General features: G+C 33.0%; 3 protein-coding genes across 15 annotated transcripts; 2 read left to right on the forward strand and 1 right to left on the reverse strand.

Annotated features, from left to right (window-relative positions):
* The first annotated feature begins 1001 nt into the window (after positions 1–1001).
* Positions 1002–8250, forward strand: LOC105798059 (CDP-diacylglycerol--serine O-phosphatidyltransferase 1). Of its 9 annotated transcripts, none has more exons than XM_012627945.2 (13): positions 1002–1285; positions 2526–2729; positions 3742–3807; positions 3897–3956; positions 5295–5385; positions 5910–5964; positions 6063–6209; positions 6343–6431; positions 6572–6656; positions 7207–7298; positions 7413–7666; positions 7752–7840; positions 7922–8250. In XM_012627945.2, exons 2-13 carry the CDS (start codon positions 2566–2568, stop codon positions 8047–8049), a joined length of 1320 nt encoding a protein of 439 aa, XP_012483399.1. In that variant the 5' UTR covers positions 1002–1285; positions 2526–2565; the 3' UTR covers positions 8050–8250. The 9 variants fall into 9 exon arrangements, with proteins under 9 accessions (XP_012483399.1, XP_052476620.1, XP_052476622.1 ...); XM_052620660.1 differs by having other exon boundaries at positions 2561–2729; XM_052620662.1 differs by having other exon boundaries at positions 1003–1285; positions 2534–2729.
* A 1491-nt stretch (positions 8251–9741) lies between these two features.
* LOC105798061 (uncharacterized) lies at positions 9742–21975 on the reverse strand. 5 transcript variants are annotated; one of them, XR_008188663.1, is made up of 15 exons: positions 21754–21975; positions 21522–21679; positions 21323–21414; positions 20862–20975; positions 18474–18804; positions 17604–17783; positions 16596–16676; positions 15574–15792; positions 14587–14729; positions 11908–12074; positions 11017–11234; positions 10762–10854; positions 10206–10392; positions 9989–10129; positions 9742–9852 (listed from the first exon to the last, which is right to left on the reverse strand). XR_008188663.1 is itself a non-coding variant. In XM_012627951.2 (14 exons), the coding sequence occupies exons 1-14, from the start codon at positions 21935–21937 to the stop codon at positions 10110–10112; spliced, it is 2181 nt and encodes a 726-aa protein (XP_012483405.1). In that variant the 5' UTR covers positions 21938–21975; the 3' UTR covers positions 9742–10109. The 5 variants fall into 5 exon arrangements, 3 of the variants coding, with proteins under 3 accessions (XP_012483405.1, XP_012483408.1, XP_012483404.1); XR_008188662.1 differs by having other exon boundaries at positions 9742–9892; XM_012627951.2 differs by having other exon boundaries at positions 9742–10129; positions 21522–21673.
* Positions 21976–22364: 389 nt separating this feature from the next.
* LOC105798063 (large ribosomal RNA subunit accumulation protein YCED homolog 1, chloroplastic) lies at positions 22365–24463 on the forward strand. The gene is made up of 2 exons (XM_012627960.2): positions 22365–22969; positions 23936–24463. The coding sequence occupies exons 1-2, from the start codon at positions 22410–22412 to the stop codon at positions 24342–24344; spliced, it is 969 nt and encodes a 322-aa protein (XP_012483414.1). The 5' UTR covers positions 22365–22409; the 3' UTR covers positions 24345–24463.
* The last annotated feature ends 892 nt before the right edge of the window (positions 24464–25355 follow it).

Raw genomic sequence — 25355 nt, forward strand, 5'->3', positions numbered from 1 at the left:
TTTTATTTCGTTCTTATTTTCACTTAGGGTATTTTATGTTCTTATAACCGAAAGATTCTATTCCGAAGTGAGACTTTCGTGAGTGGAGATTATTTCGGAGCCATGCTTTCATCGATAAATACATGAGCATCTTACGCCAATAATCCCTTATCAGTAAATTTTCTCTGATTACATGCAATGAAAAATTATCAAACATGTTCTTCTTTTTTATTTACCTAAAATTTTAGGTCTGTTTTTTAGGCTTGAGCTCAATCCGGTCTGAAAAATAGGTTTAAAATTTTATCCAAATCTGATCAAGATAAAAATACTAAACTCGAGCTCAGTCCAGTCTACATGTATTATTTTTTTCTTTAAAAATAAATTTTAAAAAATACTATATCAAATACGCTAAAAATATTAAAATAATTATAGTTGAAACTTAACAAACAAATGTCTATAAAATAATAGCAAAATTAATAATAAAACAACAGTTATACAATATCCAAACAACAACCGTAAAAAAAGGCTGGGCCTGGACTAAGAAATCTTACCCGAGGCCGGGCTCGTTTAAAAGACGAGCCTTATTTTTTATCGAAACTAATTTTTCGAAATTATATTTTTATTTAAAACCTCTCATTTTTCAAATTCACCTTAGTCAAAGTGATTATTTAGTTGTTCTGTTTTTCAGCATCAAAAAGGAATTTGCATTTGTTTTGTTAAGAGAAAGTGGGGATGGAATTTGCCTTTATATAGTGGGGATGGAATCTTTGGGAGGTTTATTGGCATATGTTCTTTTCCTTTTCTATAGTGTTACTTTGGCTTCCAGGTTTAGGAATAATTTTAAGCTATGAGAGTAGGGACACAGATAATACGATTATTTTCAAAAAAAAAAAATGAGAATACAAGTACGGTAGAACTCCACAATAAAAAATATTCTTTTTATGTTAAAATAATAGTAGCATTTGTTAATTTAATTTAATCTTAATTAATTAAAATATTTTAAGTTAAATAAATAACCCAAAGGCCGAACTCAGAAATACACCCGAAGCTCATCAGCTAAAACTGAGTTTAATAAACCAAAAAATTAACCCTAGTCACACTGCTTTCTTTCTGCCGCCACAACCCTTCTTCCTCCTTTTTCTTCTTCATCTGCTCGCCGCCCGGAGCCGTGTCAGGATCGTGTCCAACTTCTTTTTTCTTTGACGTATTTCGGCGTGTCCCGTACGTGTCGGGCGTATGTACGACACCGGTACGAGAGGGGAAGAGCCGTGTCGGTGTTTCATAGGTTTTAAGCCTAGATATCATGGTGAAGTTGTTGTCTCTTCCCTTTTATAGGTTTATTTTCTGTTTGAATTTGAAGTTTTTCTAAGACATAAAAATGCAAGCATAAATCTCAAGTGTCATAATGCCTATATACCTACTAATATTCTGTTTTTAAATACTTGCTGAACTTGATATCTCCATTATGGGTTTTGATGTAACGATCTAAAATGTTCATTTCTTAGTTCAATGTGAGAAGTACTTAATGTTCTAGCTGCTAAAATCTACTATGATGGTCCTTGGAAAGATTCTCTTCTCAAAAGAGGTTTTTGAGAAGCAGCTTGAAGTTTGGATCTTTTTATCTTGTCGTGAAATCTTTTGCTTTTTGATGGTTGAAATGACCGGTAGCTTTGAATATGATAAAGATAATAAAGCAACTGTTTTAATAATTAATGTGGTAGGTAGATTATCATGTAGAATATCACTTTCTCTTTAGTAAAGTGGATTGTCACATCATATGAACCAGTGTTGAATGTGAGTTTCAATTCTCGGGCAAGTTGCATGGACTCATAGCTTTAAGGTGCTATGTTCCTTTGACTTTTTCATTTTTCTTGAAATATCCGTTCCAATACATATGTGGGCATGGGCATGGGCATGGGCATGGAGAGAGGATCCTTTATGGAGCCTCCAAATATATGGAAAAACTTAAAAATATTGAACATGCTCATGTAGGATACATACTCATATTCGACACTCGCACTCGAGTCTGATTAACATAACTGGGGAGGGTTTTGTTTTTCTTTCATCCTTTATGGGTTATTCCTTCGCATCTTTCACTAGGGTAGTGGCTCGTCTTTGGTAGTACTGCGAATTAAATGCTTCATTACACTGCTTATAGCTTCCGTAGTGGCCAAGTCATCACCTAGAATTAAGATGACACAATAAACTGACTATGCCACCACACCAACTGTATTGGTGTGAGTTTGGGTTTTATGTAATCTTTGCGTTGAAGATGCTTCAATACTTATATTAAGGTTGTGCTTTGCCCTACTTAAAGTTGCTTAATAAGACAAGTTCTTTTAATGCTAGATCTGGCGAATGAATTTATTGCATTTCACATTCATATATGTTATCAATGCCCTCCTTTGGGCTTAGTACTTTTAGTTGTTGTCACCAATTTATTTATGTACAGTAATGTATGTTAGATTTTCTCTTGCTATTAATTGAAAGATTGCCATTTTTAGAAGTTCTCAAGTAAATATTACTAATGATGTTTTATTACTTAGTTCTGCAGTAAGCAAGTTGTATTTCTGAAACACAGAGCCTATGGAACCTAATGGTCATAGTAGATTGAGGAGAAGGGATCATCTTGTTCAGGAAAATGGAGATCCTGATCTATCTTGTTCCATTGATGAGTTAGATCCATGGACTGCATGGGCATACAAGCCTCGTACTATTTCATTTTTATTTGTTGGTGCATGCTTTCTAATGTAAGTGCCCTGCTTAATATATATTTCTTGTTAGCATAAATTCAACTGAAAATTCTGCATTTTCCCCCTTTTTAGCTTTAGACATCTTTTATATTGTTGGTCGCTTATCTTTCAATAACACAAAATCTTCTTTTTTTGCGAGAATTTGTAGTTCTTGGCTTGAATTTATGCTCTTATTTTTGTTGTGAATGGCTGTCAATCTTTTGGGTCATCAACCATATGGTTGCTTATGGTTTTTAATTTTGGAACTTGTTTCCGTTGCATGTACTATGTTTAGGATGGCAAGATTACATTGGAAAATATTATGCTTCTTCGGTGTTTTAAAGGATACTATGGCTACAGTGACTCTATGGAGTTGTAGATTATTTCAAAATTTTTAAGAAAATCTTGTGGAAACTTACATATATGTTTTTGAAGTTTTATAACTGAACTAATGTTATTCAGCTATAGTTGTTTTTCTTTATCTGTTTGGCCCTTGTTAAAGTCACTGTACTCTAAGGGAAACAATTGGTATTGTGAGCAAGGAGCTGCATTTTAAAAAGGACACTATTGTTACAATGACTTCATTTCGGTGTTGATTATTTTTAAAAGTTTTAAGAAAATCTCATGGAAACTTGTATGTTTTGAATCTTTATAACTGAACTAATGTTATTCAGCTATAGTTGTTTTTCTTTTTCCATTTTGACCTTGTTGAAGTCACTGTAATCTAAGGGAAACAATTGGGATTATCTATTAAGTGCAGCTCGGTCATTATACAGTTTCTTCAATTTAGTACAATGATAATTTCTTATCATTGTCTTCTACTAGTTGCATCCAGCATCATGTCTTTAGTTTTGCATGTTGCTGTTTAAGTTCTGTTTGCTAGATACATGGCTGAAATCTATAAATAACCTGAATATGTATCTTTTTCCTTTTTTTGTTAAAGAAGAAACTTCTTTATTTCTTTTAATGTAAAATTACGTCTCAATTTTTATATGAGCACTCATTTATTTATTCTTTATATGTTTCACAGCTGGGCAAGTGGAGCCCTTGATCCTGAGAGCAACAAATCTGGTGATCTTGTCACATCTGTAAAAAGGTTTCTATTTATATCTAATGGTGTTTTATGTCTTTGCTTTTTTACTTGCTGACATGTTTTAAGTATCTCACATGTGCTCTTTTTTATAGGGGTGTATGGGCAATGATTGCAGTTTTTCTTACTTATTGCTTGCTGCAGGCTCCTTCTACGTAAGTTATTAGTTTGATTTCTTCTGTAGGACTTCATTCATTTAAATTTTTTACACGGATTCTTTACTATTTAGTAGCAGGTATAAATCCCCCTCCCATGAGAGAAAAAAAATGTTGTATTGATTGATGTTTCTTTTGGTTCAATAAGAAATTTCCTAAAAAGCTATCAATGACTTTCAATGGTTTCTCTTAGGCTTAAAGGAAATGCATTGTCTCTGTGGTCTCTATTATGATGACTGGAAAACAAACTCCTCTATCATTATATGCTTTTGCATACATGTTCACATTTTATTTTCCAAGTGGCTTCACTTTTTTAATTGTTTTACATGGATTCTTTACTATTTAGTAGCAGGTATAAATCCCCCTCCCATGAGAGAAAAAAAATGTTGTATTGATTGATGTTTCTTTTGGTTCATTAAGAAATTTCCTAAAAAGCTATCAATGACTTTCAATGGTTTCTCTTAGGCTTGAAGGAAATGCATTATCTATGTGGTCTCTATTATGATGACTGGAAAACGAACTCCTCTATCATCATATGCTTTTGCATACATGTTCACATTTTATTTTCCAAGTGGCTTCACTTATTTAATTGTTTTACATGGATTCTTTACTATTTAGTAGCAGGTATAAATCCCCCTCACTCCTAAAAGAAGTAATTTATGTTGTATTGATTGATGTTACAGTTCTTCTGGTTCATTAAGAAATTTCCTAGAAAGCTACAGACTCGATTCTCTTCTGTAACCTTTTAGAAACAGACTTTTGAGTTTTCCTTTCAGTTGTGTGTATATATAGATAAATAGATCTTTCAATATCAGAGGCTTTCACGATAAAAGCTGAAAATTTCTGCCTTCAAGATTTGTCAATGATTCTCAATTGGAGTCTCTTAGTCTTAAAGGAAATGCATCATCTATGTGGCCTCCATATTATGATGACCAGAAAACTAACTCCTCTCTGTCATCATTATTTGCTTTTGTATACATGTTCACATTTTATTTCCTGGGTGACTTTATTTGTTCAGCATTTTACATTTCAAAAAAGGTTGAACCTTATAAAGGAGTGAGGGGAGGCAGGGTGTGAGATTTGAAGTTGAAATATGTATTCGTATATCTGTCCTATGTCAAAAATATTTTTCATGATGTGAAAGCAATGCTTTATGATTGTGTTGGCTGGAGAAGATGGTGATGGAATTTTATAAATTTGTTTATGGATGACTCTGGAGTTTAATCTTTTTTTATTTGCAAAGCTATCTTCTAGTGAGCTGCATTTCTTATTTCTACGGTTAATGGACTGCTAGTGTTATTGCTCTGGGCACTTAAAGGAAGTCAAACTTCTTTGCAGGGTCCTTACTCGGCCACATCCTGCAGTCTGGCGTTTAGTTCATGGAATGGCTGTTGTTTACCTTGTTGCACTCACTTTTTTGCTTTTTCAGGTTAGTTTCCTGGTGCAGCTTTTATTTATTTATTTATTTATTTTCTTTATGTATATTGTATTATTGTCCATTGCTTAGTTTATTTATTTTTGTATATCATGTGTACATATTTGCATTTGTCTATTGTAGCTTTTTGTTTTTTTTTTGTTGGTCGACATTATGTACTATACCTGGAATCTTAATTGATCACATAGGAAACCCGGCTAATTGTATTTGTTAGCATAAAGCCCTGCCCCTTCACAAGTTAAGGATTTGGTAATGTTAACATGATGTCAATTATCAAAAGTTGCTCAGCCTTGCAAATAGGAGCTGAGATGCACTACTTACAAACATCAAATACTCTCTATACAGCACACATACATATGAGAAAAAGTGAAACATGTGTGTGTGTGTGTGTGTGTGTCTGTAAGGGGTCAGAACTTGGTGTTGTTCTGGAATGTTTCTGTCTGTGCACACACACGCAGACATGCATGCTGTCATCTGAAGTTGAATAAATGATTGGTTGCTCTGAATTTCATTTCCAGACACGTGATGATGCTAGGCAATTCATGAAGTTTCTCCATCCTGACCTTGGTGTTGGTATTGCTTTTGGCTCTGAAATATATTTAGTTTCATATTTGCTCTGCTGTTATTAATTATAATAAAGTTTCTTCATTATTATTTGCTTCTTCATGCAGAGCTTCCAGAACGATCCTATGGTGCTGATTGTCGCATTTATATTCCTGAAAATCCCTCTAGCAGATTTAAGAATGTTTATGTATGGATCTTCTTGCACAACCTGAATGCTCTACTTTATTCCCCTTCTTTTACCTCTTTTTCTTTAGGTATTTATTTTAATGCATACTTGAGCTAGTCTTTCTTGATGCAATGGCTGTGGTATTTTATTTCTCAATTCTAATTTTGTTCATATAAAAAAAAACAATTTATAGGAAACTCTATTTGATGAATTTGTTCTAGCCCACATCTTAGGTTGGTGGGGCAAGGCCATTTTAATCCGCAATCAGCCACTTCTCTGGGTCCTCTCAACTGGATTTGAGTTTATGGAGGTTAGATTTTCACAGGACATGCTTATAGTTTTTCTTATTGTTCTGATTTCCCGTTTAGAAGTATTACTATTGACAAGTTAATGCTTGTATGTGTGGTCTGTCTTACATCGATAAACTGACTATTATGATGCCATATACAGCTTACCTTCCGACACATGCTCCCCAACTTTAATGAGTGCTGGTGGGACAGCATTATTCTTGATATTTTTACATGTAATTGGTTTGGTAAGATCCCGCATTGCCATTTTATTTACCCTTTGTTTTCGATATGTTCTTTTGTCCTTTGATCACTGTTGTGCCTAAGGCTGTAGCATATGGAATTGACTGAAAGGGATGAAGCGACTGAACAATATTATTAGCTGGTTAACTTGTTTTCTAAATGGTCTTTTCCACGTTCCATTTTCAATTATTCAAATGTTTTCTAGTAAGTTTTATACTGTGATAAAATAAATTAATTTTTGGTAAGGATAATATTTTGTGCTTTGATAATTCCTCCCACTCAGAATAGTTCTCAGGTTCCCAGCCTAATTTATTTGTATGACAGATGTGGATTTGAAAACCCTTATTTTAGCCCTACATATGATCATACTCCTTAAGTTGTATGAAATGTGAAACCTAAGTGGGAATAACAGTTTTGCATGTCTGTTCTATTCATGTGATCTCAAAGTCGTAGTCTGTTGTGTTATCATGAGTATATAATTTTATTTTGTTGTTAGTTCCTGGTGTGGTAACAAAGCGTAAATATGATTCTTCAGCCTATTTGGTTTTCTTGTAGGCATTTGGGCTGGAGTGCATACTGTCAGGTACTTTGACGGCAGAACCTATGAGTGGGTTGGAATAAGTCGGCAGCCTAACATTATTGGCAAAGTATGTTTTTTGACCTGTAATTACTTTCTTTACTGTGTTTCTTCAGGTTTGATAAGAGTTTGTTAAAAATTCCAAGTCATGAAATGGTGATTGGTCATTGGTCATTGGTGTTAGGTGAAACGAACATTGGGGCAATTTACGCCAGCCCAGTGGGACAAAGATGAATGGCACCCCTTGCTTGGTCCATGGCGTTTCATTCAAGTTCTCAGCCTTTGTATCGTCTTCTTGACAGTAGAACTTAATACATTCTTTCTAAAGTTTTGTCTCTGGATTCCTCCTCGAAACCCTGTGATTGTCTATAGGTTGATTTTGTGGTGGCTAATAGCAATACCAACAATTCGTGAGTACAACTTATACCTTCAAGACCGGTATTATCTCATTCTCTCTCTCTCTATTTCTGACATGTACATACAATGCCAGAATATTTTGACAATATTCCTGTTCCCCTTTCAGTAAACCAGTGAAAAAGGTAGGAGCATTTTGTTGGCTTTCCCTCGCGATTTGCATCATCGAGCTTCTCATATGTATCAAGTTTGGACATGGTATGTTGCAGTCCCCATATAATATTTATGAGAGTTGGTTTCCTTAATCATTTAATTTGATATTGTTAACCTACCCATCAGGTTTATACCCGAAGCCGATGCCACAATGGTTGGTAGTTTTCTGGTTGTCCATGGGATCCACTCTCGTATTGTTCCTTATGATTTGGTCATGGAAACTGCAGCGGAGTTACCACAAAAAGAGACGATAATTTCAATATACTATTCTTTTGGTTACTTGCACCATTGATTGGCTGTAATGTAAATACTTGTAACTTTTCATAAATTGTAATTCTAGGCTTAGATAATAACTATAGGTACTTCTGTTATTTTTTGACAATTTTTGTTGAAAAAAGTTTCTGAACCAAAATGACCTATTTCTAATTAAATTAAATATTTTTTTCTAGAAAGAATTGTATGAAATAGTGATATTATTTATATTTTTTAATAGTTAATGTTATATCAATATTTTTATTTTGAAAAAAATTAAATTTAGGTGAATTTTAAAATTCAAGATCAAAAAGAATAATTAAATTATTGGAATGGAATAATATTCATATTTATACAAATCCTTTTTACGTTCTTTTTCCTCTTTTTACTCTCGCACCCATGACGAAGGGTTCTCGCCCATAAACACAATGCTTTCATTGTCAATCACTTTCAAGAAAGAATCCTGTTGTGATTTATTAAACCTATGAACGTCTCCTTTTATTATTCATAACCCTCGTTTTCCTAGCTTCCTAACATCTTTAACCCCATAAGTAACAGCAGACAAAAGATACAAATCGATACAAAGACTGTTCTTGAGCTGAGTTATCAATGGAAGTCTGATCAATGCCAGGAGGATGCAAAGGATTCTACTACGATCATTTGAACCTTGAAAACAATACCAGGACGCATCCGTTCCGACAAAGGCTCATGGGAACCATCAGTTGTGCCTAGTTGAATAGTGGGTTTGGTATTTCGCAACTTTTGATGTTTATTATGGATCGGAGATGGGGTGATGGAATCATCATCTGGGTCGTGTTGGGCTGTAGTACGGATGCTTGGGGATGTGGCGGTGGGTTCAGGAGAAAGCTTGGTGTGAAGATGTAAGCGGTCAAGTTTTTGTTGAAAGGGAGGAGAGGGGTTCGGATTTGGATTGGAGAATTTGTGTCATTTGCATGCTACTGGCCTGGAGGAGTGAAGAGGTGCAAGAAAGGATTGGAGAAAGAGAGACGGAAGATGACGATGAACTTTTTGATTGGTTTTAGGATTTTTCTTCAACAAAGCTAACAGTTTCGACCAAAATTAACAACGAAATTAAAGCTTAGTACTAATTTGACCAAAAAAAAAAACACTAATTTCTGGGCCAGTTTTTTATTATGCATATTATTCTGTTCTTTTTTGGTTATGATCGGGATAGTAAGAAAATATGGTTCTAACGGGCTCTCAAGTTCAAGGTTTGCCACCATTTACCAAAACTCTTATATTCATCATTTTCAATTTTACAAAAATATTCTGTGAAAAATTGAAAATAATTTTTCATGTTTTTAAATTTTTCACCTAATTTATTTTTCATTTTTCCAAAATCATTTTAAAATTTTCAACCAAACATGTTTTCTTTAATGCTCTCAATTTTTCAAGAATATGAAAATATCATATATTTTCGGAGCCTAATGAATAAAAGGAAAATATACATTTCGATCTCAAATTTATAACAAGAATTAAGGGCTTAAATCAATAATGCAAGTGACTATATAGTAATATTTTTAAAATTCAGTAATCAAAACGTAAGCTTACTCAAACATAAGTTTCCCTATATAATAATAATAGTAGTAGTTAAGAACCTTGGGGCCAATAGAGGTTGCAAATGCACAAAAGCACAAAATGACAATTTTTAACTTGAAACAACCCAAGACAGCTTAACATTCTCATACTTGGAAAATTTATATTGAACTGCTAAAATGTACAAAATGAAGCATAATGAACCTTCATCAATGGCAATGCAGCAAGTTAACTCCAATTCCAAAGAGCTTCAACAAAGTAATCAAGGACGAATATGGTAGTTACAGCCTGAATATTTGTGCTAATTACAAATGGCATAAACGATACGAGAATATTCCGAGATACGAATATCATTAATATAAGCAAACTAAAATTTAAACTAACCTCAAATTCCTGGTCAAATTCCTGGTCCAGATGCTATAAGAGATTGCAGCCTCCGGAAAAATCTTCAAAGTACTTGTTCCTCAAGGTTCTAATTGTTAAAGACTCAAGATCTCATCCGCATTTATGTGTTCCTGAATTGTTCTTCATAAATTGCACTGATGGTGAGACATGCAGAAGTTCAAATTAGATGACTGGCTTATATTCTGCTGCTACTTACCAACTGCCTCTGTTAATGTATCAGACAAATTTTCAACAGTATCTACCATGACAGAAGCACGTATCTGGTGTCTTCTCACTTCTTGAGCTTTTCTTCGTTTGGTTTCAAGTATAATCATAAGAGCAGTGATGTCTGCAGGACTAACCCCACCTACTCTGCTCGCTTGACCAATAGTTTGCGGCCTAACCTGTTGGGATTAGAATTAAATTTCAATTACAATTGTACAAACCTCATTTGATGAGAACCAACTTCACAAAAATTTGAACAATTTATCCAGGAAAATTCCCTCTATTGTGAACTTCTTCCATGAGTAAATGCATTAAGCTGAAAGTCTAGTAAATTCGATTCAAGATTCTGTATTCAATGCAGTCTGGTAAAACTGGAAAAGCAAATATTTCAAAGCACACAGACAGAGGGACAACCATGCATTAATCACTTGCTGAGTTACTGTCAACTGGATGAATGCCTAAACATGATCCCCAAAAGGAAATGATTTTCACTCCTTTTGTAGCATGCTTTAAAATATATTTCAAATCCAATTTTTGGTGCTACAGACCTTGGAGAGCTTTTCGCGTGCTTCAAGAGACAAAGTTGTCATTGCATAGTAATCCAAGTCCTCGGGAAGTCGTCTATGCTGTTGATGGACCATCTTCAACAAAAATGTTGGAAGTGACAAAGAAAATAAACAAATCAAGGATGATAAATAATTCCCTCACTATATACTGATGCCAAGGAGTGTAGAAAGAAGCAGATACATGGAGATCTATGGTGGCATAGAATGATGTTTCACCATGCAACTCTAAATTCATACCTGTTGGAGTTGGTTTCGTTGGCGAATAATGAAGCCTTCATATTTTATATCGATTTCAACACATTCTTTCTCTGTTCTTGATAACATTTCGTTCCCAAAACCATGCTTATCAAGAAGTTTATATTCTATGTGTGGTTTCTTTAGAAGACTCTCTAGTGTTGAAGATTCCTTCACAGGTTGACCAGAGAAGTGAGAAACATCAGCAGCCAAGTCTCCTCCTGGAAAGCAATCACAAAATGCAGCCATTTTTAAATTCCAACAAATCACAAACTTCTATTATTGTTTATTATAAATACTAAGAAGGATTATAACAAGTTTCAGATGAATGATGAAATTTGATGCAAAGAATTCAATGATCAAGCATACTAGAAATTGAGGCCACTGACAACAGCCGTGAAATTTGCAGCCATATTTGCAATCTATTATTGTTTAGGAACAATATCAGTGTACTATAATGGCAGCTCTCTTCAATTTGGCTCTGGTTAAATTACTCTCAAGGGCACAGAAATCTCACATACACACAAGATATTATGACCTCACTCTCATAGATTTGTACTAATAAGTCTTATCACGCATATCGAAAAAATTAAAGGGTCAACAGTGTCCTGGAAAACTAATCAAACAATAAATATTTAAATCAAAAAAGCAAAGTAACAGAAAGAATAATGATGATCCATAAATATATAAGATCAATCAGTCTCTCATACAGCAAGCAAACTGAACACCACAGAAAAACTAATATTCCCCATGTATAAGAGAGTTTCCCCTTTACCCAACTGCGTTAGTTATTAGTCTTCTTCCAAACTATAAAAAGAAAATGGTTCCTGATATAAGGTGTATAATTTGCAAGCTGAAGGCTTCATGGAGGGGAACAAAAGAAAGAATACAAACCTGAAATCCTGACAGTTTTCAACCGCTTCTTTTCGTCTGAAATCCTTGCTTGTTTGTCCTGGTATATTTTCCAGCGTCTATCATCTATCAACCCAATTTCACGCCCCAAAGGTGTGAGACGACTATCCGCATTATCAGATCGAAGAAGTAATCGATGTTCTGAACGGCTAGAAAGAGGAAAAGAAGAGACACAAATAGACGAGATTATTTATTCAGTATGATGCTAAAAACCCCGACAACCAAGTCTTCTAGAAGAGAAAAAATCGATGATACAACTTCAAAAAACATAACTTATAAATTAAAGTGGAACTTCATAAACACAAGTGTCCTTTTAAGAATAATCATGCCAAACAAATACCATATAGACAGAATGACATAAAGACTTTTCCTTCTAGCTTTATTCTCTATCCAAGATTTGCAAAGCAGTTTCATGTGTATATCAGTTCAGGGCTGTGCATAAAAACTAAGGAAACCAAAAAATTAAACTGAACCATAGTATAGAATCCAGTTTGAACAGCTTTTAATGGTATTAGATTTCGATATCACATGCCTTGCACGTGATTTTATGCATTTAACTTTTTTAGTTAATTTTTTTAATAATATATTTTTAATTACTGTAATTAGATTAAAGTAATATTCCTTATTTGAATTGTTGAATATAGTTAAAATACATTAGCTTATTTAACATTTCAAAATTATAATAATAAAATTTCAAACCATATTTATAGCATTTTAACCATATTAAAGGTACAACATACTTTTATTTCATGTCATTAATACAAAAACACCATTCAAAAAAACTAATATACATATTTAACATATATCAATTATTTTGATAATTCAAATATAGTGCTGAATAAAAAATTAATAATATTATTAAAGCATTTGTACAAACTATTAAAATGGATATATTGTAAATCAAACTCTTCAATATTCAATATGTATTTTTTTTCCCTTTCTTAATAGTAAAAAACTTGACCATAATATAAATATAATATATTTAGATTAGATTAAAAGAATTTACTATTTATGAAATATGAAGTACTCAAGCACACACGGTAGGAACATACCCACACCACATACACACACTACATCCAAAGGGAGCTGACCCATATAAAAGGCTACCACTGCTCCCCAGGAGGTTCAAATCCGGGTGAATTCTATAGGTGAACAGCCTTTAGCTACTAGGCCAATCAAGGGAGTAATATATTTTAATATTCTAATCTAAATATTATATTTATATTATGGTCAATTTCAATTTAAAACTAAAGTAATATATTTTTTTCCCTTTTTTTTTCCTTTTTTGGTTTATGTAAAACATAATAATCTAAATTTAATTTAATATAAAATAATTTTTATTAACTATTATATAAATTCACTTAATAGAAGTCTTTTAATAGAATTAGATTTCTTAATTATAAATCTTTAAAAAGATTCTTATCTATAAATATGATAAATAAAAAATTAAAACAGTAAATCCAGTAATATAATGAACCAAAAAAAGGTTATATTGGTCAGTTCAAAAGTTTTCCAAACTCGTTCTTATATATATTATAGATAGATTAGTTTCTCAAAACTCTACTAGGCGGCTAATAAGTTTTATTCAAGTTTTGATTTAAGTAGTCTTATACTCTTATTCCACCAAAATAATAATTAAATATTTTTAAATTACCTCAAATTTTAAACCATATAATTATTAGCTCCATGAAATGTCCCACTTATAATTAAAAAGATGGCCCTAAGTTTTCCCCCATTCTTCTATGTCTTCTTCAGCTCCACAGCAGAGGTAAAGCTTGTGGAGAAAAGGAGTTGTGGACTAGGATGTTAGATCTAGGATAAGCCAGAGATTCTACTTAGAAATCAAGTTCAAGTGAAGAGGAAGAAGTGAACATATTTGGGCTCAAACCAACACCGGTGAGCAGCAGTCGTGATGACGAGTGATGGTCCAGGAGGATGCCCAAACAGGATATTGGAAATTGAGGTGGCTGCAAGTTGGGACTTAAGAACTAGAGATAGAAAGAGAATTGAGAGTTCAGAGAGAGAAGGAAATTATTTGATTTAACTAGATGGAAAACACACCATGTATGTGAGGGAAAAGTAGACAAAAGAAGAAAGGGAAACAGAGTTAAGAAGTAGGAAGGAAAAAAAAGTAAATGGAGAGAGAAAAAGTAAAAAGAACAAATAAGAGGACCAAAAAATAAAGGGCGAGTATTTGGTATACTGGCAGTGTAATTTTTTTATTCCACAAGCAGCTTTAAAAAATTGACGTGTCTCTTTTTTTTTAAATATTCATTTTTTAAATATTTTACTATACCTCTTAGACACTTGTCAACCCCCTAACCCTGCTTGTGGAGTCTAAAAATTCCACTAGCAGTGTACCGAATATTTTCCCAAAAATAAAGCTGTGAAATTTTCTAATTCCTATTTTAAAAAAGCATGAAATAACAATAAAGTATAATTGCTCAATTAAATCCTTCACAAATTAAATTTTAAAAAATTTGAAAGCATCCTCATATTCATGATCATTTCCAAGAATAAATAATTTAATTCTCTGGACTTAACAGCATATGAGAAGAAAGTGTAATCACCCTATTTTCAAAAACCAGATCAAATAGCCAAAAGGAATGGTATGATAAGTATAGAAAATTATCATAACATTATAAATCTGGAGTTGCTTACCTTGTTAACATTCGGTATGGCTCTCGAAGATCCTTAGTAACCAGATCATCAATCAAAGTCCCTATATAACTGCTTTCCCTCTCAAGAACAATAAGGGGCTTCCCATCTGAATGTCTAGCAGCATTGATACCAGAAATGATGCCCTGTTTAAAAATAAATAAATAAATAAATAACAAAAATAATAGAAAGAACCACAATAATTTGTTGATACTTAATACATGAAAAAGTTCAATAAAAGAAATGAATTTGTAAAGGCACCATAATGTACAGAAGAAGGTTGGAAACTTAGGGCTAATTTGGCAATGCTTTTCAGAAGTGCTTTTGAAAAGTTTGAAAAGTGCTTTTGAAAAGTGCTTTTCAAAAGTGTTTTTGAAAAGTTTGATTTAAAATTTGAGTGTTTAGCATTGCTGTCAAAAAGTACTTTTGAGAAATAAAATTTCCATTTTAGATATCTTATTATCAAGTAATAAATATGCATTTAAATAATATTTAATAGTTAATATTATTATATTTTAGTAAGAATATAAAAAAGTTATTATAACTTGTTAATATTTTAATATATGAAATATAAATTTTAAATATTTTAAGCAATAAATATTAATTATTTATAAAATTTAATTAGAATATATAAACTATATTTTAAATATTTAAATATAACCATTAAATATTTGTAATTAGTATTTTTTTTAAATTATTTTTAATTAATGATTTTAACACATTTGTAGTTAAGTACCAAGAAGAAAAAAGAAAAAGTACTATGTTATTAGAGGGGTGAAAAAGTAATTAAGCACCAAAAGTGCTTTTGGGAGAGGAAAAGCTAAAAGTTTTAGCTTCTCCTTTTCAGAAGCGTTTTTGAAAAACACTTCTAAAAAGCCAAAAATTTCAGCCAAAAGCAACTTGTTTAGCACAGCTTTTCTTCCAAAAGTGCTTTTGGAGCCAGAAGTGTTTTTTTTAAGCACTACTAAACAGGCCGTTAAATATTTAAACCTGTGCAGCAGCTTCTTCATAGCCAGTAGTTCCGTTTATTTGACCAGAGAAGAATAAACCGTCAATTTTCTTTGTCATAAGAGACCTAGAGCACTGATGAGCTGGTAAATAATCGTATTCAACAGCATATGCAGGTCTTAACATTGAACAATTCTCAAGTCCAGGCAAAGTTCTCAATAGTGGTAACTGTAGTCTTTCTGGTAGACCAGTTGAGAACCCCTGTCAAGTTGATCAAACAATCAACTATTTATGTTAAACACAAGATGCAACAGAATTAACCCTATAAAGTACAAACACATACTAAACAGCAACACATGACTCTTAATAAGATAAATGGACAAACCAGCACAAATTCAGCATGTTTAAACAATGAACAGAACAACTACAATAGAAAAAGAACCAGAAAATAAAACATTCATAGGACAGCCCAATATAGGATTCCCGTTACATGAATCAAACTAATTTCAGAACCTCATTAAAAAGAGATTTTTCAAAGAGAAAGGTTTCAATCAACTTTCCAAATATTTTGAAAGCAATGCAGAATAAACATAAGAATTTCCTAGGATACCCTTAATAGGATGCCCAACATAGCTACAATGCATGTTGTAGTTGCATGACTCGCATTGAACTTAAGAAGAAAAGTTTTTCAAAGAGTAAGATTTAATCAAAGTTTCATACTAATTTGAAAGGCAATGTAGAATGAAAGACAGAAACTTCCTAGGACAAAAACATATAAATGACAACTTCATATGTAATTGGAGAAAACAGTATCGTCAGATCAAAAGGCATAGTCGAGCATTTTTCTTCTTTTCTTCTTTTTTTCTTTTTGTGCTTAAGAATTTCAAGGCATCTAAATTGAAAAGTCATAAAAGTTAAGACATGACTAATAATCCATAGGTTTACTCACCTATACAACAAACTAGTAGTTCTTAAGCTATTCATTAGAAGGCAAGTTTAAAGCTCCAAAATCTAATTGATAGACATGGTTTCTCAATCCCATAAAGGAGACACAAAAACATTACCTGCACATAGAGCTCAGGCACAGTCCGACCCTCTGGTTCAAGAAAAATCTGATGAGACTCTTTGTCTTGAAATCTCACAATCTAAAGAAACCAATGTGAAACAAGTATAGCCTAAACAAACCATGTGAAAAATTGTAACAAAAAGAAACTAAATTACATTATCTGGAAAAGTCTAATTGAAATGCTAAAACAGAGAGGACTCATTTTCTTTAAGGTAGAAAAAAAAAATACTATCAGCAAGTTAGGTTGAACCAACAATGCAGTCGCATCTTTACAGGCTTAAACTGTAATAAGAACATAAATCTTTTGAAAAGGTATAAAAAGATTCATCCATGTATATAGAAAATAGCTTGATGAATATTGCTCTTAATTCCATATTTCTATGATACATCTCACATCTGTATGAAACTAGTTAAGTTAATAAAAGTCCAAAACCATGGATTGACACAGTACCTAGCAATAGCATAAACTAATCGGCAGCATTTCTCTTTCACACTTGATGATCACTGGTAAACAAATTAAAATAAAATATGCTGACATTTTATGTAAGATAATGGATAGCTAACTTATAAGAAATTAAAAAGAAAAAAAAAACAATTTGAATAGAGCCAGAGTTAGACTTGCAGATGAGTACATAGTCTACAAATAAAAGTCTCATGTGATAGCAAGAATCTCCTCTAGGTGTTGATATATAGCCGCGCGTATATATATACATATATATATGAACAGAAACAGCTTAGAATTCTTGCCATTAGCTAGCTTCAAACTGAAGTACATGAAAGTTTACAATCTTACAGCATAATTAACACAAGTCAAAATATAGCTCTTTAAAAATTTAAGATATCACGTGGAACCTGAGAATGCATGTAAAAATGAAACAAAAAGGGAAGACTTCAACTAGGGATAAGTGAAACGCCACCATAAGTAGATATAACACTACAGTGCTTAACATGGCATTTCAATGCTAATTCAGCCAATAAAAGTATAATTCAAACAATACAAAGTTACCTTATCTTCAATGGAAGGGCAGTATCTAGGCCCCTTTGCTTCAACCCATCCTCCATAGGTAGGAGTTTCATGCAAGTTATCTTTAATAAGCTGGTGGGTACTCTTAGTAGTCCGTGTCAGATAACAACACATTTGCTCCTTTTCAATGTGGAAATCAGGATCGAAACTAAACCAGCTGACCTGAAAATTTTCAAAGACTATTATAAGAACAACAAATAACAGTACTCCTTATAACCCACTAAATTTGTAACATTTTGACTTTAAATGATCAAAATTTTTTAACTTTTACTTCTTGCTCTTTATATTTTATTGTGGAAATCTTTTTGAAATATATATTATAAAATTTTCGATGTAGTTTTTAAACATTTTTTAAATTAATTAACTAAAATATTTAAAATAGTTGAGGCCAAAGTTTAAAAAGTTTGACCCCAAATATGTCAACAGTGACTTTTTTAGTGGAACAGGGAGTAATTTTTTTCCTTTTTGTTTACCAGAATAATATCAGTAACTTATTAGTAGGAAAAGATAGAATAAGTTTTAAGCAGACTGCAAGCTAACAGCATTTTATCATGAAATCTTATGTTGTTAACAGGTAGTTTCTATAATCAAGAAAAATGAAGGACATCAACTGGAATTTTTCTGCTCCTGTAACCTATCGATCTACGTGTAATTGAAATAATGTTCTTACTGTGGTGAAACTAGAAACTTCGCCTCTCTCACGATGTTAAATATAAGAAGATTACTTTATGACCCCAAGATATTTAACCTATGCACCCTGTTACCAGGTGGCAATTTTTGAAGCAGGATTTAATATCTTAAATTTTACAAGATTAATCCACTGAACCTACATATGAGATTAAATGGAAGGACCTCTTCATCTCCAAGCTGAGGCTCCAAAACAGAAAAATCAACAGTACGACAGTCCACCCGTGCTGGGGTTCCAGTTTTTAACCGATCAGATTCAAATCCAAGACGCTGCAAGTTCTCAGTCAGACCATGTGATGCAGACTCACCAGCTCTTCCAGCAGGCATAGAGGTTCTACCAACCCATATTTTACCACTCATAAAAGTTCCAGTTGTCAGTATAACAGCAGGGGCGTAGAAGTTCATACCAAAAAAAGTGCAAACACCTTCAACATTGTCATTCTTTCCAAGCAAAATATCTGTCACCATTGCCTCTCTAATTGAGAGATTTGGAGTACTGAAAACAAAAGGCCAACTCATCAATTAGCAAAAAGAACAGAAACAAAGCATTCTTCCATGAATATAGTCATAAGCACATTATTATAAGAACAGTTACTAGCACAAAGTAGGTGTTATGGGCCAAATCTATGTTAGGAAAGGCTATTACTGTTTATTCTCTAATTAAGGTTTAGGTTTCGATTTTATTTCTTTCCTTAGGTTTTGTTGTGCTTTTACTTTAGTTGATTTGTTTCTTTTCTAAAATAGGTTTCCTATATGTAATAACACTGGTCCTTCTTTAAAAAGACGTACGGAATAAAAAACAGAAGCAAAATTTCAATAAAAAATCCTATAGATAAATGGGTCTCTCTTTAATGAGTCCCAAGGTTTCAGTCTCCTTTTAATGAGCTGAAAGGTTTCCATTTCCCTTTGATGAGCTAAACTATTAATCCCAAACAAAGTGTAACAATTTAGTATCAGAGTCAATTGTCCTTAATAATAGTAAAACAATGGTTAACAGAATGACGAACAGAAATACGTATGAAACTTGAGCATATGCAAACAAAGATACAACAGATACTTGAACCACATTGCAGCATGTCGATGAAACTATTGCTGAAACCAAAACCCAATTGTTTGATCAAATGCATGAAGGAATGGATAAAATAATTGCTCCTAAATGAATCTATAAACCAAGGAGAAGGAAAGACTAACAGAATCAACTTTTTGGAATTTCTTACATAAACTACCCATTTTGAAGTTTACCAGATGCAGGTTTTGGATTACGGCAGTCTAATCCAGCATTGAATTATCACTGCAAAAATGATTTTGTTAACACTTGACTGGTAGAATACAAATAAAAAGAAGGGCTAAAACATTTCCATCATACAAATCCCTTATTCTTTTCCTTTTGTTTTGAGCATTTGATTTTTTTTTAGATTCATTGGAAATTGCAATATTTGAGTCTAAGGACATGTTTATGGGTTCCTTTGTAAGTAGGTTTAATTATGGACGTTGAGCCGTTCTAGGCTGAGTTAGTTTCTAGTTGGAGTCTGAGAATTTGTTCAGATCCTAGTGGAACTAGGAATGCTCCATATGCATATACAAATCTAATATTTTTGTTACGGAAGAGAAGCATTTTTAGAGAGTTCTCCAACATAATTGCTACTGTGGCAGTTTTAAAACAACCAATCACAGGTATGGATCTCAAGGACTAATGGGTAGCACTGGAATCTTTTCTTCTTATTTGATTCCTATGATCTCTTAAGAATTCAAATCTAAAAGCAAATCAAGAGAAGGTCTTTCATTAACAAACCTACACGATTACCACCAATGAGTGCTCAGTCATACTCCCTTTATAGTACAAAAATGCATCAGAAAAATATGGGGCACGCATATGTTGCTTATATTTTTCTCAGGAAAAAGAAGGGTCAGTACAACCAAAGATAAAAAAATGTTATAACAAATCAAAGTCTAACTTTCTTCAGAATATTATTGACCACTCTAAAATAAGTTTTCCTAAATTCTTATGCTTGCTCATCAGAAATCAATTTCCCCTTTTATTAAAACTGAAAGAAGGAGAAGCTACATTTTAAACTAACTATTATTTGCACAATTTTCATTTTTATCTGAGACTTTTTTGTTATCATCAGCCCTATAAATAGTTGCTCTTAAAGGGTTTAGATGGATGTTTGGCTGTAACTATTATTTAACTTCTAAGGCAACAATTCTTTTGTGATGTTGCAAAAGAAAATAAAACAGTTATGGATTTTCTATCTTTTCCATGCGACCACCTTATGTTTTTTTATCGATTTTATTATATCATAATTACAAAGTCTATCTATTTGCCTTTGAATATCACAATTCAATCACAAATGCTACATAATATAGGCACCTAACTATAAGCTAAAAATATCATGAATAGGAAAATTAATCAGTTAGCCAGATAGTGTTAATGCTGTTACAAAATCAAGATTCTACTAAAACATATTAATTATTCTTCTAATAAAAAAATGACAATAGATGCTAATTGCTACAAACGGATATGTAAATTGGAATGGAAAGAAAGAAACTTGCCTCTCAACCACATTTTTCATTTGCATTGCATATTCCCGTTTGTCAGTTTGTGCACGCAATGCCCGGACAGCAGGACCTCTTGAAACATTAAGAACACGCTTTTGTAGATAGCACCTAAAAGTACCAAAGTCCCAAATGCAAATGAATAGATTGCAAATAAGATTAGGTTTGGCTTAAAGCAAATAAATTAGAAATCAACAGCTCAAATGAAATTTTTGCTTCTGCCTGTTTTTTCTTCCCAAATTGTTGCTGGAAAACAAAGCCATACTCAATCAAAGTAAGCAGATGGCTACCAAATGTAAAAATAAAAAATAAAACATTGTTGTTTTAAAAAATACTAATACTAATAAATTTACAAAAGTTTATTAAACCCACACACATTTTAGTTTTACACTTTAGCGTCCCAAAGCAAACAAACACAATTAGCAAATATGCCAACATTGGAAATTTGAGGATATTACCTATCAGCAACCTTTCCAATTTCACCACCAAGCGCATCCACTTCATGTACAAGTTGTGATTTTGCAAGTCCACCCACCGCTGGATTGCAAGGCTGTAAGTAACAAAACCAACTTACGCCAGTAACGAACATATCCGCCATAGTTTGCAATTTCTTAGCTTTAACGAAATAAAATAATAAAGTGATAAAAGAAAGATAACCTGCCACGCTATCCGATCAATGTTTAGGGTGAGAAGCAAAGTTTTGGCCCCCAACCGAGCAGACGCAAGAGCAGCTTCACAACCTGCGTGTCCACCTCCAACCACAATAACATCATACTTTTCCTCGCCAACTTCCACATTCCGATTCCTATCTGCAACTTTTCCAATAAGAAAATCAAATAATTGTCCAACACGAGAACCTGTTCGATAAAATGCCTGAACCAATACATACTCGAATTGGTAGCTGGAAAAGAGCAAATGCAGCGGAAAGGGAATCTTTTAATCACGGAGAAACGAAGATTGCGGCGGGAAGGAGCGCAGGCATGGTAATAAGGGCGAGAGGAAGGAAAGAGAAGGGAAGAGAAGGGGAAGTGATGGCGGGTGAGGCGCGAAAGGTGGACGGATAATATTGACATTTTCTTAATCGCATATCGTCTGCAGTAGGTCTTCTAACCTGTATTTCTTTTTGTAAGGCTCAGCCTACTGCAGAGCTATCCGATTAATATTTGGGTAAACTGCATCCAAGTCACTAAACTATTAGTAAGCTTATGTTTTGGTGACTCAAATTTAAAAAGTTACAAAATGGTCATAGAATTATTTAGGATTTTTGAGTGTTTCTATTTTCAGGTTAGCACAAAATTGAATAGTTGGTGGCGATTTTGTAACTATTCATAGTTGGGTGATAAAAAAGAAATTTATTAATAGTTGTGTGATTATTTTACGACTTTTCATAGTTAAGTGATCAAAAAAGATAAAAATTATAGTTGGGTGACCTCTACTGAAATTTAGCCATTTATTTATGGCTTGTGGCAGACGGTATATGTGTTTAGCTAGCAACAAAAATGAAAAAGCAGTAATTGATGTGGTGTAGATAATAAGGAAACCTAAATGTCTCTCGTAATGTCATCATCTTTTATAGCTTTTCCCTCTAATTTTAGTCCATCCAATTTTTATGATATAAAATTGCAGCAACCTGCTTTATCGATTCCTTTCTGTTCTTCCGTTGGCCATTGCAAATTTCCATGGAGTGTAACTCTAAATAACCATCAAATTTTCAGAAATAATTTGAAGCCCGTTAGAGATTCCATTAACCCTTCACAGAATCAATCTTTCAACGAGGAAGACAGCACCATATCTTTTGATTGGGTAGACGAAGAAGAAGATTTTGAAAACGTAGAATCACCATGGGAAGGAGCAGTTATGTATAAGAGAAACCCTTCTGTTACTCATATGGAGTATTGCACAACTTTAGAGAGGTTGGGTTTAGGAAAGCTTTCGAGCGTTGTTTCAAAATCTAGGGCTTCATTGAAGGGATTACGGGTTACAAAAGATGTGAAAGATTTTCCAGATGGTACCCCAGTTCAGATCTCCATTGATGTGACAAGGAAGAAACAAAAGATGAGGCTTGATGGGATTGTTAAAACTGTCATCACTCTCGGTTGCAATAGGTATTTTTCTTTTCCTTAATTAGTTTCAATTCGTTAAACTTTATATTTTGCTTCCTCAATTCATAGAAATGAAAAAATTAGTGGTGGTGATATACATGGACCAATTTCTAATAAAAATGATAGAATTATTTTTAGTATAAGTATCAGTTTATTCATTAATCTAGTTTAAGAAAATTAATTTATTCATTTTCTTTTTGGTAAAAGGGGTAAAGTGGAATCTGATTTTTGGTTATATATATACATGAGACGGAATGTGATTTTCTAAGATTAGATATTAAGCAAATCATCCAATGCCTACAAAAGGGTTTGATTTTCTGCTTGATTGGAGGTTTTCCTCAAGAACAGGTAACGACTATGGACTAGCTTACAGAAAATTTCTATCTAAAATGATATTTACTTACCCTGAATGCCTCAAATGATAAAATTTGCAAACATACATAAAGGAATTAAAGAGGTTTAGTAATTTTACCAGTGTGATTGTTATCATCACACCTATTAGGATTGTTGACTTCTTCATCCCTTTAGTTCATGTTTTGTGAATTCATCCACGTCATATTCAAAATGAAATCTGTATGTGTCACTGCGGTAAAAGTACTATGGATCTACCTTTGTATTAGGAGTCAAATTGAAATTTTCCTATTTTACTCATTAGATCAAAAATTAAATTGGTCATTCTGTTAAAAGTTTCATCTATTTTTACTGTTAAAAACTGGTTATTTTATATCAGCATGTAGTACACGTGTCATTATATGTTATTCCATCAACCACGCCAGTTTTTAACACTATGAATGGATGAAATTTTTAATAGAAAAAGATCAATCTACTCTTTGTATAAGAGCTTTTATAGTACTTTTACCGTAACATTGCATTGGCTCAAGCTCTTTTGAATTTGAATTGTTTCTACTGCATTAAATTCACCTCTTTCCTCGTTGTATTTAGCACTGAATCCAACTTTATATTGAAAAGGTGTGGTGAACCTGTTGCTGAGTGCATATTCTCCAATTTCTCACTTCTACTAACTGAAAACCCCATTGAAGAGCCTGAAATTATTGATATAGGAGCAACCTTTGAGCAAGGATTCAAATCTTCCTATGCAAGTAACCGAGCGGAGGATGATGATGCGTCGATCGATTGGGATGATCGGCTTTATTTTCCTCCCAAAAGAAAAGAAATCGATATTTCGAAGCACATAAGAGACTTGGTGCATCTAGAAATCACAATCAACGCAGTTTGTGATCCAAGCTGCAAAGGTATGTGTCTTGAATGCGGTACTAATCTGAATACTTGCAGCTGTAGCTGTAGTGATAATGTAAAAGACAATGGGTTTGGCCCACTTGGAATATTGAGGAAACAGATGAAGAAGAAATTATCTTAGTTTATGCAATACCAACTCCCTCCAGATAAATATTTATATATATTGGGGGGTATGTGAAGGATATATGATATACTTGTATATTTGTATAAATTTTAATTATACTGATCTTCACATTATCATGTCTTTGTCTCACATTTTAGTTACTTTTTTGTGTTATGTTTATGTCATGTCTCGTGTTTATTTCATATAACATTAGGAATGGAAGTCATATGGTTTGAACTCATATTAAACAAATAAAAAATACTCGAAACTCTTTGTATTTTTTGAGTAAACTACAAAAATAGTCACTTTTGTTTGCCTCAGGTTACATTTTAATTACTTGTGTTTGAAATGTTACGTTTTAGTCACTTATGTTATTATTTTGTTACGAAGTGATTACTCTTCCGTTAAGTTCCGTTATCTCCCTAACGGTAATCCTACGTGGCAGTCCAACTAGATTTTAAGTGCCAACTTGGATTTCCTAATGGGATGAGAATAGATTTTTAATTAAATAAATTTAATTAATTAAAAATTTTAAACCCTAAATCTTAGTTAAAAAACCGTTCATCTCTCCCCTTTTTTTAGTTTTCTTTTTTAGTTGACTAAGAAAGCTATTATCATCAAAGCATTTTTCATGAACCACAAATTTGGCCTTCTTCAAGGGTCTCAACTCATCAGTTTCACATGCCTTCTCAGCATTAACTGGTTGGAGCTTCCAACGCCCACAAATTGGAGGAAATACTTGTCACTTTCAAAGAACCTACAGACAAATATTATGATTTTTGAGGAAAATAAGGATAGAGTGAAGAGTGAGAAGCTTGGCCTGAATTTTGCTAGCAAATTTGTTGTTTCGGATGGATAGGAGTTGAGAGGATGGATGCTCCACTACTTATGCCATTTCACCTGCAATAGACAATGCAAGAGAGAGCTCTGAGACAGGAATTCTTAATTGATGGCTTTGCAAGTTGTCAAAGGGGAAGGCATTCATTATGGAATCATGGCCTTATGACTGCCCTTGTTGGAGAAGGATCA

The sequence above is a fragment of the Gossypium raimondii genome, chromosome 9 (genome assembly GCF_025698545.1).
Source record: "Gossypium raimondii isolate GPD5lz chromosome 9, ASM2569854v1, whole genome shotgun sequence".
Taxonomy (NCBI): domain Eukaryota; kingdom Viridiplantae; phylum Streptophyta; class Magnoliopsida; order Malvales; family Malvaceae; genus Gossypium; species Gossypium raimondii.